The sequence below is a fragment of the Salvia hispanica genome, chromosome 4 (genome assembly GCF_023119035.1).
Source record: "Salvia hispanica cultivar TCC Black 2014 chromosome 4, UniMelb_Shisp_WGS_1.0, whole genome shotgun sequence".
Taxonomy (NCBI): Eukaryota; Viridiplantae; Streptophyta; class Magnoliopsida; order Lamiales; family Lamiaceae; genus Salvia; species Salvia hispanica.
The window spans coordinates 21,299,188-21,320,182 of NC_062968.1; the positions used below are offsets into that span (position 1 = coordinate 21,299,188).

General features: G+C 35.9%; 2 protein-coding genes and 1 pseudogene across 2 annotated transcripts; 2 read left to right on the forward strand and 1 right to left on the reverse strand.

The window, feature by feature from the left end:
* Positions 1–485: 485 nt before the first annotated feature.
* Positions 486–4,373, reverse strand: LOC125185504 (annotated as a pseudogene).
* Positions 4,374–9,205: 4,832 nt separating this feature from the next.
* Positions 9,206–13,030, forward strand: LOC125220631 (L-type lectin-domain containing receptor kinase IX.1-like). The gene is made up of 2 exons (XM_048122787.1): positions 9,206–10,509; positions 12,187–13,030. Exons 1-2 carry the CDS (start codon positions 9,206–9,208, stop codon positions 13,028–13,030), a joined length of 2,148 nt encoding a protein of 715 aa, XP_047978744.1.
* A 5,595-nt stretch (positions 13,031–18,625) lies between these two features.
* LOC125220632 (L-type lectin-domain containing receptor kinase IX.1-like) lies at positions 18,626–20,990 on the forward strand (the record flags this gene model as incomplete). The annotated part of the gene is made up of 2 exons (XM_048122788.1): positions 18,626–19,959; positions 20,318–20,990. Coding segments are annotated over exons 1-2 (1,902 nt in total), but the record flags the coding sequence as incomplete, so codon positions are not given.
* Positions 20,991–20,995: the final 5 nt, after the last annotated feature.

The window sequence follows — 20,995 nt, forward strand, 5'->3', positions numbered from 1 at the left end:
TGCAACATTTTATCTTATAATATCACAGCAATACTTGTAGTTTTTATTCTAATTTCATCTTTTTTCTTATAATTTTTTAAATTTATGGGCCCAATTTCTTACTTTTGAAAAACTTATTGTTGAAGCCATTCATAGCTTCTTGAAGGACTTCTACTATATTTACATTATGTTTGATGAAAAAGTCATGTTGGACTCATGAATAATGTAAGAAAAATGAGAAGGTTCGGCTTTTGTCGTGGACGTTCGACTTGTCTATCATCTTTATTTCGAACTGTTCGATTTCTTTTTCAGGCCACTATTACAAGTCGACTCATAAACGTTCTCATTAGTCACAACCATTTTGATCGTAGATCATGTTTTTTTGCATACCAACCACATGGGCCACTGTTCCACTCCGAACCATAGGCTCTCTAAATAAAAACACCTTATATTACAATTTACAAATGAAAACTCATCCCAAGGGATGATGAGTATATTAGAAGAAATTATAGCTCATTTAATTTATAAACCCCCACACAAATTGTTTTATACAACCAATGTGAAAATCATCAACTCAGTTCTTGAAGGTATCAATTTACAAACATCAACCAGTGACTTTAGCTATAGGGTTGTGATTCCATCAGCCACCAACCCTAATGCAGTTGAAGCCTGTTGAAGCAACCAATATTATACACATGCTTTATAGTTGAACACCACTCATAATGCTATGTATAGTATAATTTTGGGCATATATATGCAAATTAAGGGAAATGGTATTTGATGAGTTAATTAGATAAATGAAGAGAAAATAAAGTAAAATTACCCCAAGTTCACTACGTCTAGTTTGTTCCTTTTCTGCAGCTCTGCATTCTCTTGACTTGCAATGTGTATCTTCTTGTGTAGTTCTATATTTTCTTGTTGAGTGAGGTTTGCCTGAGACATGAGTGATAAGTTTATTCAAGAACCTTACACAGTTGGAGATATGTGGACTTGTCACAAGAATATATACCTTCATGTGTAGCTCTTTGATCTCCTCCCTCATCGTTTGTTCCGACCAGAGAGGAATATTAGGGTTAAGTCCGATCTCATTCATTGAAGTATACTTTATATGTGTAAAGAGACTAATCATACTGATATTTAAGTTGATATCTTTTTATTTATATTTTCAATATAAATATTAGAATAGTTTTCACCTTCCTTGTTCGCACTCCTTTTAGACTCCTCTCGAGTCAATTTTCCAGATTTTGGAGGTCCTCAATGCTCAATCCTGAAAGCTCTTCTCCTAAAAGCTGCCTGTACGTACTCACCGGGAAAATGCATGTGGTATGCTTTTAGGATATGCTTGGTATGATAGCATGAAATGAAGGTAGAAGAATAGGAAATGATTGACAAACTCAAAGTATAATTCATCTACATAGTATGCATAAGAAATGCAAATGGAAACTAATAATAACAAAATTCATAGAGAATAATATTGCGTTGGAAAATGTTGTGAAATCATAAAGTATATGTGAGGGGTAATTTTTTCCAGAATAAAATTAAAAATACAAAGAATGACTATGTCTAAACTAGTAGGAACGATAATTCCAAATAAAACGGTGATTTCTACAAACATATTGTACCAAACAAAGAAATGCACAAACTAATCAGATAAACCATGAAGTTTGGATTTGTTCGCAATTATCCTACATCACTCTTTTTTGGTAAAATGGTATTTGATATGACAACTCGGAAATCATACATGAACATCACTGCCGGTGAGTTAAACAATGTTGTTTATTCATACATAAAACGACGTCGTTTGGTTGAAATATATTACAGACATGAAACCACATTTTTCAGCGTGCATGGGATAGTTGCGAATAAATCCAAAATATATATTTTAACACAATGGTATATAAAGTTGTTGGACATATCATAATTCGACCAAACATTATGATTTTTCCGGAAATTTGTCCTTGATTTTAATACACACACTTCACTCTATTGCTACATATGAAAATTTGGACATACCTGCGGCATTGATGTAAGTACTGCAGCTGTTGCCTCAAGCTTGATGCTTCCCTCTGCCAAAACTGTAACAAAGACAAAATGGATGATTAGTGTATTGGATGATTACTGACACTAAGGCTTTGTTGAACCCAAAAATCTTGAAAGGTCTTAAAATGGATTACTTATTACCTACACATTAATGTATGCAACTAATTATAGCATCTAATTTCAATTAAGCCACATGCTCATCCGCTCCCATTAAAAATGAAACATTTTTCTTTTTAGGTTGTACTGTTAAAAATGAAACGTATCCTAAAATGAAAAGAATATCATCTCTATTTTGTCATCTTTCTTACTTTATTCTCTCATTAACTCACAAAAGCAACACTATATAAATTCATGTCTAATGGGACGAAAGGAGTACATACTATGTCTTACAAAAAATAGTCTTAACAGTGAATACCACAAATTTTAATACAAAATTGGTAAAGTAAGAAAGAGATAGAAAAAATAAATAGTTGAAGTATTGTAAGTAGAAAATGACACTAATGAGAAAGAAACTTAACATAAATGGATAAAGAGTAATTTTGATGAATGGACAAAAATAAAAAAACTTTTTTCTGATGCATTATAATTTAGATTGATGAAAACTCAATACTGAAATATCCTTTAACTAGCCCCATATTGTAATGGAAGGAATGGAACATCAATTGTGTCACAAAACCTAGTTTGATCAGCTGGACGATTAGGTAATTAATTATAACCTTTTTATATTTAAAGCCAAAACCCTAAACTCCAAATGCTAGTACTTTCTAGCAAAAGGGCTTGTTATATGACTCATATCATATAATGATATAGATTCATTAATCCCATTATTCTTCTTTAGTTTTAGGGCATATAACATATGTATATTCACTTAAAATTGTGATGATATCAACTTTACTCAATCATGACCTAAAATATTCACAATATATTGCTAATTTTCTTGAAGATGCAATTCACATATTATTTCCATTGTTCATTTACAAATTTTATTCTAGCAGACAATTAAGTGAGAAGTAAATAACATGGGTAGTAAATCAGAAAATTATAGAACAGGTGTACCTTGATCTCAGAAGTAGGATTGATGAGATGATAATTGTCCTCTGTCAGCTTCGTGTATCTTTCGATCACCGATTTCATACTGCTAAACATTTACACCACATGAGGATTGATCACATCATAGTTCGTGTTCCAAACTTTTTAGCATTTTTCGAAAAGGTTCATTTCTTACATTTTCACTTGAAAAAAATTATCTAACTTCGAAAAAAGTTTGAGTTGCGCCTTGCCTCTGGCGATGGAGATGAACAAGTGACTCGTTATTTCGTCATGGGATTTTATAAGGCCGTACGTGAATCAATCTTTTACATCATTGGTTTGGTGGATGCAATATATAAGATTGATATATATAGGATTAGTAGATCGTAGAAATAGTTGCATAAATATATGTTCATGTTGTGTTTAGATTAGACTAATTGATTGTTCTCATGTTGTGTATATAGTACATTGAACCACTAAAATGCAAAAAATAGAAGAAAAAATATAATTTTTTTTATAATCTTGTAAAAAAGAATATAGGGATCGATGAGTTCATGTATGCATATATGTTATTTTTCTGATCAACTTTTCGAAGATATCTGAAAACGTGCAAACAAAAGAAATTGATAAGTTATGGGTTGAAAATTGAAGAGAACAAAGTGTAAGGCTAAACGCATCGATTGGGTCTGAATTAATTTCAAAATACAATTCTAGCCATTATTCATTTCAAAATCTGTTTATTCACTGTGTATTGTAGTAAATGTATCCATTCCATATATATGCAATCATACATATATTAAGAAATAAAATCAAATACCAAAACATATCGATCTTCAAATAATATATTTTTCCCAGATTTAGAGGTTGAGATGCATAGTAATAATAAACTAATATTGCAAATTTAATTGAGAGAAAATGAACCTGGTGCTTGCAAAATCATAGAGCTTCTCTGTGCTGGAAAACACAATCAGTCCCACTTCAGCATCACACAAGATTGACAACTCCTTAGCCTTCTTGAGCAGCCCACTTCTCCTCTTCGAGAAGGTCACCTGCCTGCTGTCGAGTTATCGATCCGCCTAATTACTATTTTGCCCCTCCCCATCTCCTCCCCCAACACCAATTCTAGGGTTTATTCTTCTGCTTCCTACAACAATGTAAAGTCAAACATATGAATGCAATTAGGTGGGACATGATACATATATTTGAAGAAAAATTTCAAGAAACTACTGATCAAAAGGAGTAAGGGACAATTAGAGGACTTACTAATTTGGAAAACAACTCTCTTTGGAAGGAAAAGGATTTTGGGACAATTGTTCTTAGCTTTATGTGGAAAGGAGGAAAGTGGTTTCAACAAAGCCAAACTTCCTTACAAAACTAGGAGCGTTTTTTTTATTTTGAGATAATGTTAAATGTATTTGACGTGTAGCTACCGTGTGTTTTACAAGTCTGTCTGATCTAGAACATTCGAAATTGTATTTAATCGACTACTTGCCAGCTATTCTAATGGATACCACGTGTTTTTGCAAGTTTGTATGATCGGACACATACGAGACTGAGTTAAATCGAATACTCGCTTTGATTTCGGACAGATATTGAGGTGCGTCTAATTAAATACTCCCTTCGTCCCCGATTAAGAGTCACACTTTGACCAAGCACGAGTTTTAAGAAATGCAAAGAAAAGTTGGTTGAAAAAGTTAGTGGAATGTGAGACCCATTTTTTTATATTGGTTTTATAATAAAATGTGAGTGAATTGAGTTAGTGGAATATGAGACCTACTTACTATTTATGGTAAAAATGAAATGTGACTCTTAATTGGGGACGGATCGAAATGGAAAAGCGTGACTCTTAATTTAGGAACGAAGGAAGTATAGTATTAAATTTAAATGAGACAAGAAACCAATTAGGGTTGACCAGGTGGAGAAACTATATTCACTCACTCTTGTACTTGAGAGAGTTAAATATACAAGACAAGTGAAGTGTGGCTACCTCGTACATACATAAATTGGGAAAACCCCTTTTTTGATTAGGTGGGATTGGTTAGTGAATGATTTAGAAATTGATGCGGCTGTCTAGCGAATAGATGATAGACACGTGTGTGTATATAAGTAGAGGCTTTTGTTATCATAGTTATCGGGTACAATAGTTTAATGGAAATGTACAAGCGTGACATGTGGGATTTTGAAAAATTATTTCATTGTTCTTTTGTTTTTTCTATTATTTGGCGAGTACCATAAATACAGGCTGCAATATAATTAGTACTGCAATATAATATAATTGGTTGAACTAAAACAATCGGACTACTATTTTAATTAGTAGTGACTGAATAATTATTAACATGATTAAGCGACAACTTAATGTTGGACTGTTGGTGTTATCGAGACGCAAGTTTACTTGAATATATTGACATTTGAATAGCATAATAAAGCACTTAAATTTAATTAAGCGACTTTAGATTCCTTAAGGCTGGATTTATTTATAACGAGTTTAGTACGCAGTTCACAAATTGATATCATGAGGAATCTGCTCCGGCTATAAACTGTCTGCCACTAAGCTAATACTACATGTTATAGTATATTTGATGCAATATTAAAACTCAAAGAAATTTAAAAAAATACAATGTTCCATTGATGGATATGAATATATGATTTAATCCCATATGGTAGTAAAAAAAATACCCCCTCGGTCTAGGATTATGTCTAGGATTATGAGTCCCATTTTTTCATTTTTATACGTCCGTAAACTACAGGAGTCCTGATTATTTTTTCTTATATATGGTAATAGAATTCATATTCTATTAAACTCATAATTTATTTAAAAATAATATACAAATAAGACTTATATTTCATTAACTTTTCTTACCCTTTTTTAAACCTCATACTGCAAAAAAATTGACACTCCTAGTAGTAGAGAAATGAAATAACAGGCTTCTCAAGTGAATAAAGTTAAGCCTTAGAAATTTATAACCTGGGCCGTAGGTTCATTTGGTCTTTTGATAGCTGGGCATTATTTAATTTATCTTTGGGCCGAAAATTTGAATAAATATAGGGAAGCCCAATCTCTTGCAAAGTACTGCTCCCTCTGTCCCATAAATTATCACACTTATGGGCACAAGTTTTAAAAAGTGTAAATAAAAGTTGGTTGAAAAAGTTAATTGAATATGGGATCCACTTTTTTATATTGGTTTAATAATAAAATGTGAGTGAAGTGAGCTAGTAGAATGTGAGACCTACTTACCATTTATGGTAAAAATTGAAGTGTGGCAATTATTGTGGGACAAAACAAAAATGGAAAAAAGTGACAATTATTGTGGGACGAAGGGAGTATAATTTAGTTAATCAAAGTTATAAATAAGTGAAGACGGTATATCATCGTTTCACTCTTTCCTTTTCTTTATAGTGCAATAAAAAAATGCTCAAGCCACCTAGATAGCGAGTCTCAAGTCATGTCCAATAAAAATCAACAACGAATCATCTAACGTACTAATAAACAAAAATCACAACACAATAATAACTAAGTTTAACCATAAGCACAGTCAGATAACATAAAAACAGAAAAAGCAAGAAAAATGCAACAACGATCACCATCAAATCAAACCATAGGAGACAAGCTTATTGTCGAACACCGGCTTTGGCACAATAAACACTTTCAAGAAAGTAAAAGTGTGAAGCAAAATATATCATTGTCTCCAAAGTCAAGAGTCCCTCATCTCTTTATGGATTCTCTCTTTACATTACGCTAGTCTACCTTCACTTAGTCAGCCTTCCGATCCTACTTAAATTTGCTCCTTCAAAATAAGTGATGAGAGATAATGATACGATTGTAAGTATTAAATCAAATAATTTTGTTGGAATATGTGATTTGTAGTAATAACTGGTTTGTCAATTGAATTAAGTTGAGCCATAGAAATTTATAAATCGGGCCTAAAATATTTTGTCACATTAAATTTCTTCATTTTGATCTTTTACAAGCTGGGCTTTATTTAATTTCATTTCGGGCCGAACAATATAGGGAAGCCCAATCTCTTGCTAACTAAAGAACTAGTAGTAGATATATTACATAAACGTTTCACTCTTTCAAAGGGCAAATCACAGCCTCACAAGAGACGAGCCTATAGTTGAACACGAACTTCAGCACAACAAACACAATCAAGCAAGCAAAAAGAGTGACTAGCAATATTACATTGCCCTAGTTTATACCTTCACCCGGTCAAATCTCTGAATCTACCGTTGTGGTTTATTGATGAGATAGTAATATGGTTGTAGGGCAGTGATGCAATGCAAACTAACTCTATATAGTGTACAAACTCCAAACTATGTTCTAGACTGTTAAAAAATGTCAACAAATGACAAAATAACAACAAAAAATGTTTACACATTATCAAAACAATGTCAACACAGCATCAACCGTTGACATTGTGTTGATATTTTTTGTTGCTATTATTTTATTATCTGTTGACATTTTAAACGGTTCAAATTATAATTTGAAGTTTGTATAATATTTAGAGTTTGCATTTGATTACGTTCCTGTCGTAGTTGAAGGGATAGTCGTTACTAATGGCCCAATCTCAGCTAGTTCTCATCTTATTCTAGTTGAAGGGATAGTCGTTACTAATGGCCCAATCTCAGCTAGTCCTCATCTTATTCTAAAATACAGTAGCTTTCCTAATTATATTTATTAACTCGGTAGCTAAAAGAACAAGTCACAAGTTGAATAAGATTCCGTAGAAAAAGTCCTTGATTAATATGTTGTGGGTTCATACCATATTTTATTATGTATATCAAGTGGATCCACTAACGCATTTTTATATAGTATTATCACACTAAAACTATCGCATTTCCTAAAATATAAATAATATAATTTTTATTTTTTTTTCTTTTTCTCACTTTATCCTCTATTCACTTAACTCATGAAATAATAATCACTATATAAAATTTCGTATCAAAAAATAAATATAAATATTTTAAATTTAATAGGATATCCTCTATTCAATTAACTCATGAAATAATAATCATTATATAAAGTTTCGTATCAAAATAAATATAAATATTTTATATTTAATGGGATGAATATGAAGTAAGAATATCAAAATTATTGATTTCTTTTTATCAAAATAGAAATAATTTATTTAACTTTAAACGTGCTAGTAATAAACTTGATTATTACGAAGAACGAAAATGAAAACATGCAACCAATAATAGTGCAAGTGATTGATTAGAAGACTTTGGCCAAGAAAATGAAGAAGAATATTAGTCCAAGAAAAAAAGTTTTCATTTTTCCAAACTCATTCAACGACGAGTCGGTGCCTATCTTCACAGTATCCTATTCCACAAGTTCAGTTGAATCGTTCATTACCCAATTCTCTCTCAGTTTTAACTTAGCATAAATTTTTGAAAAAAAATGTAAAGAAAAATGAATGAAAAAGAGTTATATAAATTAATTTTATAAAAAGATTTGAAGTAATTAAGGTATGAAAATGGATTCAAATTAATCAGTAAGGTCTAGGACTAGGGGTGTATACTTCCCCCTCTATAAAATATTGTCCAAGTTTAATTTGGTGCTAGTTTTAAAAAATGTGAACAAAAGTGAACTGAAAAAGTCAGTGGAACGTGGACGTAAAGAGTAAATGGAAAGTAGGATTTGTTTACCAATAAAAATAAAAGTAAAAAGGAAAGCAAAATGGAAAAAGTTTACGGCATGCCAAAAATTCAATATAAGTAATTACGGTGTATAACAAACTTTTATAAAGGAATGTGATCAAATGAAAATTCTAAATATTGTACAAATTCTAAACTAGGATCTGGACCATCGAAAAATGTCAACAGATAAAAATAACATCAACAAGAAAATGTCAACAGAATTTTAACGGTAGTCAATGATTGATGTTGTGTTGATACTGTATTGACATTAAAATCTTGAAATTTTACATTGTTGATATTGTATTAAAACTGTATTGAAGCAGTGTTGAGGAGGTTTGAGTATGCACAATATATAAGTTTGCATTTTATCACTACCCCTTTTATAAAATCTTTCGATAAGTCAGACGGATTAAGAAAAAAGGAGTATATGAATGGTTATTTTTATCCATTTGGCGCGTTAAAGACTTTATATAAGAGGTGAGGTTTCCACAGCAAAAGCAGCAGCAGAAGCTATCCATCAATGGCGCCTTACTGTTCAATTTCAACCTATCTCCTACTCCTTCTTACAACCTCCACCGCCTCTCCTCTCTCCTTCAACCTCTCCCCCATCACGCGTGATCAGGACAGCGTGCTCAGGTTTCAAGGCAGCGCCTACATATCCCCAGAAGGACTCCAGGTCACCACCAACGAGAAGAGCAGCAACGGCACCCAACTCATCGGCCGCGCCACCTACGCCGAACCCCTGCACCTCTGGGACAAGGCCACCGGCAACTTGACCGACTTCAACACCCATTTCTCCTTCGTCATCCAGGCCACCGGATGCGCTGCCGACGGGCTCGCCTTCTTCCTCTCTCCGCTCAATTCCACGATTCCGGCGAAATCCTCCGGCGCCGGCCTCGGCCTCGCCCCATGGTCAGCCGCACATGCTCCTCTAATATCCCAAGTCCCATTCTTGGCGGTCGAATTCGACACATTCTCTACTTCTGAGTTCAACGACCCGCAAGGCCAGCACGTGGGGATCGACGTGAGGTCTCTGAACTCCACCGTGTATGCGCCGTGGAGAAACAATCTGACGGAGGGGAAGACAACTGATGCTTGGATTAGTTATAATTCTTCAAACATGAAATTTCGAGTCACTTTTAATGAGTTTAATGTACAGCCGCCTCAGTTGTCACGTATTGAATACACTGTAGATCTCCGGACTATTCTACCGGAGTTTGTCGAAATCGGGTTCTCTGCAGCGACTGGAGACTGCTTCCAGACAAACAATGTCAGATCATGGAGTTTCAGTTCCACTCTGGATCTGAAAATCGAAGATACGCAACGTAATTCCACCGGCCCTAACCCTAAGTATAGGCGTCCACCACCTAATAAAACCGGCCCTGTCCCCGAACCGGTGGGAAAACCGGTCAGGTTGATTGCGGCTTTATCTATGGCGGCAGCAGTTGGGCTGGTTTTGGTGGGATACAGGCTATGGAGAAGGAAAAGAGGAGGGAGAAATGGGGATGTGGAGGATGAGGACGAGGAGGAGGACGGGGATGTGGAGGATGAGGACGAGGAGGAGGACGGGGATGTTTCGGCTATGGAGATGGATTTTCAGAAGGGGAGTGGGCCTAGAAGATTCTCCTACGGAGAGCTTGCGGCCGCCACGGGTAATTTTGCAGAGGAAAGCAAGCTGGGTGAGGGTGGCTTTGGCGGCGTCTACCGAGGCTACTTGAAGAATCTGGACTCGTACATCGCGGTGAAGCGGGTTTCCAAGAACTCGAAGCAAGGAGCAAAGGAGTACGCATCGGAAGTGAAGATCATCAGCCGGCTACGCCACAGGTATAAACGTAAATCGATAGTGTTGTCTGTAATCAGAAGCGATGAATTTGGTCGTTTTTCACTTTCAAATTTTCTCAATTTTTTTTAAACCGATATCTTTTAATTAGAGGTGTTTAAATGGTTCTCGGTTAATCGAAATCGGAACCGGAACCGGCCGGTTAATTGAGGAACCGGAACCGGAATCGGTTCTGGTACCGGTTCCAACTTTTTAAATAAAACCGGTTCCGGTTCGGAACCGGAACCGACCGGTTCCTAACCGGAAACTGGATTATAATTCAATTTTATTTTTTTATAATTTAATATACTAATAAATCTAATTTAATTGGATTAATTTTGAATTAAAGTAAAATAATTTAAAACATTGAGTGATTTTTAGATTTAAACAATGTTAGATTTGCAAGTTCTGTTTTGTGAAGTATTTAAAATGATTAAACCGTGATCCTTTGGAATCTGCAATTATTTCCCCAATCCATTTTTATGAACTATTTACAATGAGTAGGACATTATAAGTTTGTTTTTAATTTCCAAAAGAACTTTTACAAATGCAATATCATTTCATATGATAAAAACTTAACTCTATAACAAATTTATGTAATAATTCATTTAACATGAGATTTTAACTTGTTTGTGAATAATTTATTAACTGTTCCTTTATAAACTAAAAAGTCACAACAAGATCAATTAGTATTGGAAATTCCATTGAATATTTGTTTAGCCAAATAAAGAGAAAATGGAATTCAATTTTAAAACTCATTTTTTTAAAAAATTGCTAAAGTTTAGAACTCCATTTTTTGCATTAAAAAATTATTAACATAAACTAGTCCGACCTACTACATTTGGCATCACTCTTATCAATATATATATATATACACATATAATATATATATATATATATATATATATATATATATATATATATATATATGAATATTATTGTATTGTTGGTTTGTATTTTTTTTGTATTTATTTGAATTTTTAGGTATTACTCCCTCCGTCCCCGAATACTTGACACAGTTTGCCATTTCGGTCCGTCCCCGAATACTTGACACAGTTCACTTTTTCCATTTTTGGTAGTGGACCCCATATTCCACTAACTCATTCTTACTCACATTTATTATAAAACTAATACTTTTAAAGTAGAACCCACATCTCACCAACTTTTTCAACACACTTTCCATTATATTTCTTAAAACCCGTGCCGGGTCAAACCGTGTCAAGTATTCGAGGACGGAGGGAGTGTCATGTGGGTCCTACTTTTATATATTAGTTTTATAATAAAATGTGAGTGAAAATGAGTTAGCAGAATATGGGGTCCACTAACAAAAATGGTAAAATTGAAAGGTGACAAATTTTTAGGGACGGATGGAGTATATTTCTAGATGTTGGATTATTATTTTTTTAGTGTTTAACTATTTAAAATTATAAATAAATTCGGATTAAAATTACACATCAGTTCCGGTTCGGAACCGGAATCGACCGGTTCTTAACCGGCCGGTTCCAAACCGGAATCGATCAGTTCCGGTTCCGGTTCCGATTTCGATTCTAGAATTTATGAAAATTTAAAACCGGTTAACCGGTCAATCAGTCCGATTAGAACCGGAATCGGCCGAATAAGCAGGTCTACTTTTAATAATGTGCAAAACAACATCACTAAAAAATGTTGGTTTTGTACAACAGGAACCTAGTACAACTTATAGGCTGGTGTCACGAGAAGCGTGAGCTCCTTCTGGTGTATGAACTCCAACCAAACGGCAGCTTAGACTCTCACCTCTTCAACCGGAAAAATCGTCCACTGAACTGGGAGACACGGTTCAAGGTTACGCGGGGGCTCGCGGCGGCACTGCTATATTTGCACGAGGAGTGTGATCAATGTGTGGTCCACCGAGACATCAAGTCAAGTAACGTCATGCTTGACTCGGCCTTTAATGCTAAGCTAGGCGACTTCGGACTAGCCAGGGTCATCGACCACGACAAGGGGTCGCAGACAACGATCATAGCCGGCACGATGGGCTACATGGCGCCCGAGTGCATGATGACGGGAAGGGCGAGCAAGGAGTCAGATGTGTACAGTTTCGGGATAGTGGCGCTGGAGATTTCGACAGGGAGGCGACCCATATCGGGGCAGGTGAGGACGGTGGAGTGGGTGTGGGAGTTGTACGGGATGGGGCGGCCGTTGGAGGCGGCGGATGTGAGTTTGGAGGAGTGTGGAGGTTATGATGAGAGGGAGATGGAGAGGTTGATGGTGGTGGGGTTGTGGTGCGCGCATCCGGATGACGGGCTTCGCCCGTCGATGAAGGAGGTGGTCCGACTTCTAGAGTTCGAAGGGGAGTCACCACCTCAATTGCCGCCCAAAATGCCGGTACCTACCTATGGTGCTCCGCCGCCGCCATCTAGTGTTGCGTCTTTGATTTATGCATCTAATGCAACTTATTCGTCTTCGGGTTATAGTCATGGCTTTAATGCCACTTCTTCTTTTGGTGCTTCTGTTGATGCTTCTGCGGCACTATTGCATTCGAGATGAGGTGATGACACGACCGTGAATCGATCGGTTGGGGCTAAAGGGGTGTTGTCTTACGTCAGGAGACTCTCAATTCGTTTGGAGATTATGAATTTTGATTATTTTACGTTATTTTATTTATTCGTGACTCTTATTTGCACTTGGGACTTTTTGACCCTAAACCTAAACACTAAATCATTTATTTTGTTTATTCTTTGAGATGTAAACAATCTGAATATGTTGGAATAATGTCATATGCACGTACTCACATTATAATAGGTATTTTGATTTAACACTACATATAATCAAATGATATGATTGCAGAAGTGTTCAATAAGTTCAATACCTAGCTAGCTTAATGGACATCCATAAACCATGGGCTTTTGTGGCCCAATATCCAATGCTGAGTTGTTCACATTTTGTTGGGCTGGACTGTCTGGTGTTTTGCTGGGCGGCTTAATGTAAAGAAGAATTTGCCCATTACTGACAAGATTAATTTGGTAATTTGGGCCATTTTAATCTTGAATGACCAGTCCGATATTGATACAAAATTGTTTTTATAATAAGAAATGATCGAAACCTGTAGGAATGAATGTATGTAAACTCATGAAATTTGAACCAATTCAAGTTTATCACATGTTCTTTCTGTTCCGGTTCAAGTAAGATGTGTTTTTTGGACATGAGATTTTAGGATATATTGTCACTTTTGAAGATAAAGTTGTACTTGTACCTAACTTCCCATTGTCAAAAAAAAAAATTGGTTTCCTTTAACCATATTCGTTCACTAAAATAGTCTGTTTGAAATTTTAGAAATTTTTTACCACACATTACTCTACTAATAACGAGTCTACTAATTCTACTAATACTATTTCAATTACTCTTCGTCATTTTCTCTCTTACTTTACAAATTTCGTATTAAACATGTAGTTTCTTTGTACTATAAATTCTGGTAATTTTATGTCTATAAAAGATGAGTTTGTTGTAGTGTCGAGGGATTATATACATGATCTATGAATAGTGCTGCGATAACACATGTTATATTTGATGCAATATTAAAACTCAAAAGAAATTTATTGGCCTTCTTTATTTTTTTGCTGGATACAAGGTTCCATTGATGGATATAAATATACGATTTAATTCCATCTGGATATATCATTGTCTCCAAAGTCAAGAGTCTCTCATCTCTTTGTGGATTCTCTCTTTACATTACGCTAGTTTACCTTCACTTAGTCGGCCTTCCAATCCTACCTAAATTTGCTCCTTTTACTAAGTGATGAGAGATAATGATACGATTGTAAGTATTTAATAATAAAAAAAATGATATAAACTATGAATAATAATGGAGTACTACTCCTATACCTGGGTATGAATTCCACGAGGACGGAACTTTTCTATTTTTAGTACAGTTAATTTCAATTCATTTGATTTTTATGCATTGCATATTAAATCAAATAATTTTGTTGGAATATGTGATTTGTAGTAATAACTGGTTTGCCAAATGAATTAAGTTGAGCCATAGAAATTTATAAATCGGGCCTAAAATATTTTGTCACATTAAATAAGTTCATTTTGATCTTTTACTAGCTGGGCTTTATTTAATTATTTCACTTTGGGCCAAACAATATAGGGAAGCCCAATCTCTATCTAAATAAAGTAGTAGTGTATATATTACATAAATGTTTCACTCTTTCAAAGGGCAAATCACAGCCTCTCTAGAGACAAGCCTATAGTTGAACACGAACTTCAGCACAACAAACACATTCAAGCAAGTAAAAAGGGTGACTAGCAATATTACATTGCCCTAGGTAACACTTGGTCGAATCTCTGACTCGACATGAATCTACTGTTGTGGTTTATTGATGAGATAGAAATATGGTTGTAGGGCAGTGATGCAATGCAAACTCTATATAGTGTACAAACTCCAAACTATGATCTGGACCGTTAAAAAATGTCAACAGATGACAAAATAACAACAACAAAAAATGTTTACACAGTATCAACACAACATCAACCGCTGACATTATGTTGATATTTTTTGTTGCTATCATTTTGTCATCCGTTGACATCTTCTAACAGTTTAAATCATAGTTTGAAATTTGTACAATATTTAGAGTTTGTATTTGATTACATCTTTGTCACGTAAAAGGGACAGTCGTTGCTAATGGCCCAATCTCAGTTATTCCTCATCTTCTTCTGAAGTACAGTAGCTTTCATAATGAAGTGTTTCTTAACTCAGTAGATAAAAGAACAAGTCACAAGTTGAAGAAGATTCCGTTGAATAGTCCTTGATTAATATGTTGTGGGTCTATACCATATTTAATTATTTATATCATATGGATGCACTAAATGTGAGGCGTTTTTTTTATAGTATTACTATTATCCTATTAAAAATAACACATTTCTTAATATATAAATAATATAATTTCATACTTTTTTTCTTTCTCTTACTCTAAAATGTAAAGAATATAGTTTCAATTTTTTTTTCTTTCTTTTATTTTATTCTCTATTCATAACTCATAAAATAATAATCAATATATAATGTTTTGAATCGAAAAATTAATAAAATATTTTATATTTAATAGGAAGAATATGTAGTAAAAAAGATCAAAATAATTGATTTCTTTTATCAAAATAGAAATAATTTACTTAATGCTAGTAATAAACTTTATTATTACGAAGAAATAATTGTTTTTTGGGTGTGTTTGATTGGCGTGTTTGTCTGTGAAAAGGTGTGAAAAGGCGTTTTCATTGTTTGGCAAATCTGGTTCGCCGTAGAGTGAAACTACGAATACACCGGAAGGTAAGTAAAAGCAATAAGAAAAAGCAATTTGTTAATAAATTATTTATTTATTATATATGAATTTGATCAATAAATAATACTACTTTGCATAATGCAATCTAGCAATAAATTCTACTCCCTCCGTCTCAGATAATTCATCCTAATTTTCCATTTCGGTCCGTCCCACATAATTTGTCACATTTCACTTTTACCATTTTTGGTAGTGGACTCTCATATTCCACTAACTCATTCCTACTCACATTTTATTATAAAACTAATACTTTAAAAGTATGACACACATTACACCAACTTTTTCAACTCACTTTTCATTACATTTCTTAAAATCCGTGCCCGGTCAAAGTGACCCGAATTATCCGGGACGGAGGGAGTATTAACTATTGTATTATTGTATTTGCATTTATCAATAAATTGTCGGCCATCAATAGTTCTCATTTTTGTTGCTGTTTTCTTATTGTTTTTATATATTACTCCCTCCGTCCCCGAATACTTGACACGGTTTGACCCGGCACGAGTTTTAAGAAATGTAATGGAAAGTGTGTTGAAAAAGTTGGTGGGATGTGAGTCCTACTTTTAAAGTATTAGTTTTATAATAAATGTGAATAGGAATGAGTTAGTGGAATATGGGGTCCACTACCAAAAATAGAAAAAGTGAACTGTGTCAAGTATTTGGGGATGGACCGAAATGACAAACTGTGTCAAGTATTCGGGGACGGAGGAAGTAATTACTAATGGATGCTTTGAATATATCATGTCATGTTATTACATTTTTCAGTGTCTAATTTCTCACTAATACTTTTATTAGTATTTCTTAAGAAGATTTGAAGAATTAATCATTTACTATTAAAATTTTATTTGGTAGTGGTATATAATAATACATGTATTAATTTCTTATATTTATAATTTATTATATTATATTTATATATACGAAATTGAGGATAATTGTGTGATTTGCACACACAACACATGTTTGCAAACAATATAACCAAACATGTTGTACTCAATTGGTCATAACTCAACTCAACAAATCAAACACAACCAAGCAAACTCAAACACTGACTCAAATATCAAGTTTGGCTTACAACAGGGGCGAAGCCTGAAAATTGTACGAGAGGGGGCAAAAATATGAATATATATAAATAAATAAATAAACATAAAATGATAAAGATAATAAAATTACACTTCATCCGTCCTAATTAAGTTGAGTCACTTCTTTTCTGCAATGTTTTGATAATAATTCGCAATGAAAAATCTTATTAAATCGCAACAGCCATTTCCACAGAATTCATTTTTCTTTTGTTTCCTTCTCATTTTTCTCTATAAGTTCCAAAGCAGAGAAAGACTAACGTTTGATTTTTCAATACTCAAATAACTTTTGATTTTCTCTCTAAAAAACAACTAAGTATTATAAAATACATGTTTGACTTTTCATTTTTTTTCAAATGGGACAACAAAGGTTTTTCTAATAAAATATTACAGGGGCAAAGTTATTAATAATACACATATTATAATAATATATTATATATATCTATGAATAAATAAAAAGTAGAGGTGGGGCAATTGCCCCTTGTGTATATAGAGTAGATCCGTCCTGGCTTACAACCCTACAAATGCAATTAGGAGCTTACAAGACAAACAAACACATCAATAGTGCAAGTGGCTGATTAGAAGACTTAGGTCGAAGAAAATGAAGAAGACTGATTTGTTGCCATTATATGAGTCCAAGAAAAAAAGCTTTCAGTTTCCAAACTCGTACAACGACGAGTTGGCGGCTATCTCCACAGAATCCTATTCCACAGGTTCAGTTGAATCGTTCAATACCAAATTCTCTCTGAGTCTTAACTTAGCAGAAATTTAAAAAAGAAAGTGTAAAGAAAAATGAATTGAAAAGAGTTTTATAAATTAATTTTATAAAAAGATTTGAAGTAATTAAGGTATAAAAATGGATTCAAATTAATCAGCAAGGTCTAGGGGTGTATTATTATAACTACGGAAACTATCACATTTGTATATTCCCTCCGTCTATGAAATACTCCCTCCGTCCGCGAATAGGAGTCTCGTTTTTCTATTTTAGGCCGTCCACGAATAGGAGTCCCGATTCACTTTTATCATAAATGGTAATAGGGTCTCATTTTCCACGAACTCATTCCACTTACATTTCATTTAAGACTAATATATACAAGTGGGATCCTTATTCAACTAACTTTTTTTCACCAACTTTTCTTAACATTTCTTAAAACTCGTGCCATTCATAAATGGGACTCCTAATGGCGGTCGGAGGGAGTATTATCCAAGTTTGATTTGACGCGGGTTTTAAGAAATGTGAACAAAAGTGAATTGAAATAGTTAGTGGAATATGAATCCTACATTTATATATTAATTTCATAATAGAATGTGAATGTAAAGTTACTTCCTCCGCTCCAGATAATTCGTCTCACTTTGACCGAGCACGAGTTTTAAGAAATATAATGAAAAAAAGTTGAAAAAGTTAGTGGAATGCAGGTCCTACTTTTATAGTAGTATATTAGTTTTATAATAAAATGTGAGTAAGAATGAGTTACTGAAATATGAGACCCACTACCAAAAACGGTAAGAAGTGAAATGAGACAAACTATGTGGAATAGACTGAAATAGAAAAATGAGACAAATTATCTGGAACGGAATGAGTAATAAAAACTAGGATTCATTTATCAAAATTAGAATAAAGCAAAATGGACAAAAATGGCAAAATTGCATGGACAAAGGAGTACCATAACAAAAATTCAATATAAGTAATTACGGTATATAACAAACTTTTTGCATATATAAATTGATATCGTTACCATACAAAAATCTTTCGATAAATCACAGAAAGAAGGAGTATATGAAGGTTATTTATCTCCATTTATTTCCACAGCAAAAGCAGCAGCAGCAGCAGCTATCCATCAATGGCGCCTTACTGTTCAATTTCAATCTATCTCCTACTCCTTCTCACAACCTCCACTGCCTCCCCTCTCTCCTTCAACCTCTCCACCATCACGCCTGATCATGCCAACCTCCAGATCAAGATCAAAGGCGACGCCTATATATCCCCAGAAGGCCTCCAGGTCACCACCAACGACAGGAGCCGCCTCAGCGAACTCGGCACCGGCCGCGCCACCTACGCCGAACCCCTGCACCTCTGGGACAAGGCCACCAACAACTTGACCGACTTCGACACCCACTTCTCCTTCGTCATCCAGGCCACCGGATGCGCCGCCGACGGGCTCGCGTTTTTCCTGGCTCCGGTCAATTCCACCATCCCGCCGAACTCCTCCGGCGCCGGCCTCGGCCTCGCCTCCAAGGACGCCCCCGGGAACGCGTCCGAAGTCCCATTCGTGGCGGTTGAATTCGACACATACTTTAGTTCTGAGTTCGACGACACGCAAGGCCAGCACGTGGGGATCGACGTGAGGTCTCTGAACTCCACCGTGTATGCGCCGTGGAGAAACAATCTGACGGAGGGGGATGTAACTGATGCTTGGATTAGTTATAATTCTTCAAACATGATATTTCGAGTCACTTTTAATGAGTTTAATGTACAGCCGCCTCAGTTATCGCGTATTGAATACACTGTAGATCTCCGGACTATTCTACCGGAGTTTGTGGACGTCGGCTTCTCTGCAGCAACAGGAGACTGCTTCCAGAAAAACAATGTCAAATCATGGAGTTTCAGTTCCACTCTGGATCTGAAAACCGAAGATAATGTCACCGGCCCTGACCCCGGGGATACGCGTCCACCACCTAATGAAACCGGCCCTGCCCCCAAACGGGTCGGGTTATTTGCGGGTTTATCTACTGCGGCAGCGGTTGGGCTGGTTTTGGTGGGATACTGCCTTTGGAGATGGAAAAGAGGAGGGAGAAATGGCGACGAGGAGGACGAGGATGTTTCGGCTATGGAGATGGATTTTGAGAAGGGGAGTGGGCCTAGAAGATTCTCCTACAGAGAGCTTGCGGCCGCCACGGGTAATTTTGTGGAGGAAAGCAAGCTGGGTGAGGGTGGATTTGGCGGAGTCTTCCGAGGCTTCTTGAAGAATCTGGACTCGCATGTGGCGGTGAAGCGGGTTTCCAAGAACTCGAAGCAAGGAGCAAAGGAGTACGTGTCGGAAGTGAAGATCATCAGCCGACTACGCCACAGGTATAAACATAAATCGATCGTGTTATCTTTAATTGGAAGCGATGAATTTGGTCGTTTTTCAATTTCATACTCCCTCCGTCCCAGATAATTCGTCCCATTATTCCATTTTGGTCTGTCCCACATAATTTGTCCCACTTCACTTTTACCATTTTTGGTAGTGGACCCCATATTCCACTAACTCATTCCTACTCACATTTTATTATAAAACTAATACTTTAAAAGTAGGACCCACATCCCATCAACTTTTTCAACTCACTTTCCATTACATTTCTTAAAACCCGTGCCTGGTCAAAGTGGATCGAATTATCCGGGACGGAGGGAGTAATTTTCACTGTAAAATTGTCGTTTTGTACAACAGGAACCTCGTACAACTCATAGGCTGGTGCCACGAGAAGCGTGAGCTCCTTCTGGTGTATGAACTCCAACCAAACGGCAGCTTAGACTCTCACCTCTTCAACAAAAAAAATCCCCCTTTGAACTGGGAGACGCGGTTCAAGATCACGCGGGGGCTAGCGGCGGCGCTACTGTACCTGCACGAGGAGTGGGAGCAGTGCGTGGTCCACCGAGACATCAAGTCGAGCAACGTCATGCTCGACTCGGCCTTTAATGCTAAGCTAGGCGACTTCGGGCTGGCCAGGCTCATTGACCACGACAAGGGGTTGGAGACGACGATGCTAGCCGGCACGATGGGCTACATGGCGCCCGAGTGCTTCATGACGGGAAGGGCGAGCAAGGAGTCGGATGTGTACAGTTTTGGGATAGTGGCCCTGGAGATTTCGACAGGGAGGCGACCCATATCGGGGCAGGTGAGGACGGTGGAGTGGGTGTGGGAGTTGTATGGGACGGGGCGGCTGTTGGAGGCGGCGGATGTAAGTTTGGAGGGGTGTGGAGGTTATGATGAGAGGGAGATGGAGAGGTTGATGGTGGTGGGGTTGTGGTGCGCGCATCCGGATGACGGGCTCCGACCGTCAATGAAGGAGGTGGTGCGGGTTCTAGGGTTCGAAGGGGAGTCGCCACCTCAATTGCCGCCCAATAT

Bases quoted from the DNA above. Each gene is read 5' to 3' on its own strand.
- LOC125220631 (XM_048122787.1), top strand. From the start codon at position 9,206: ATGGCGCCTTACTGTTCAATTTCAACCTATCTCCTACTCCTTCTTACA. The intron at 10,510-12,186 runs GTATAAACGTAA...TTTGTACAACAG, and splicing joins ATCAGCCGGCTACGCCACAG to GAACCTAGTACAACTTATAG.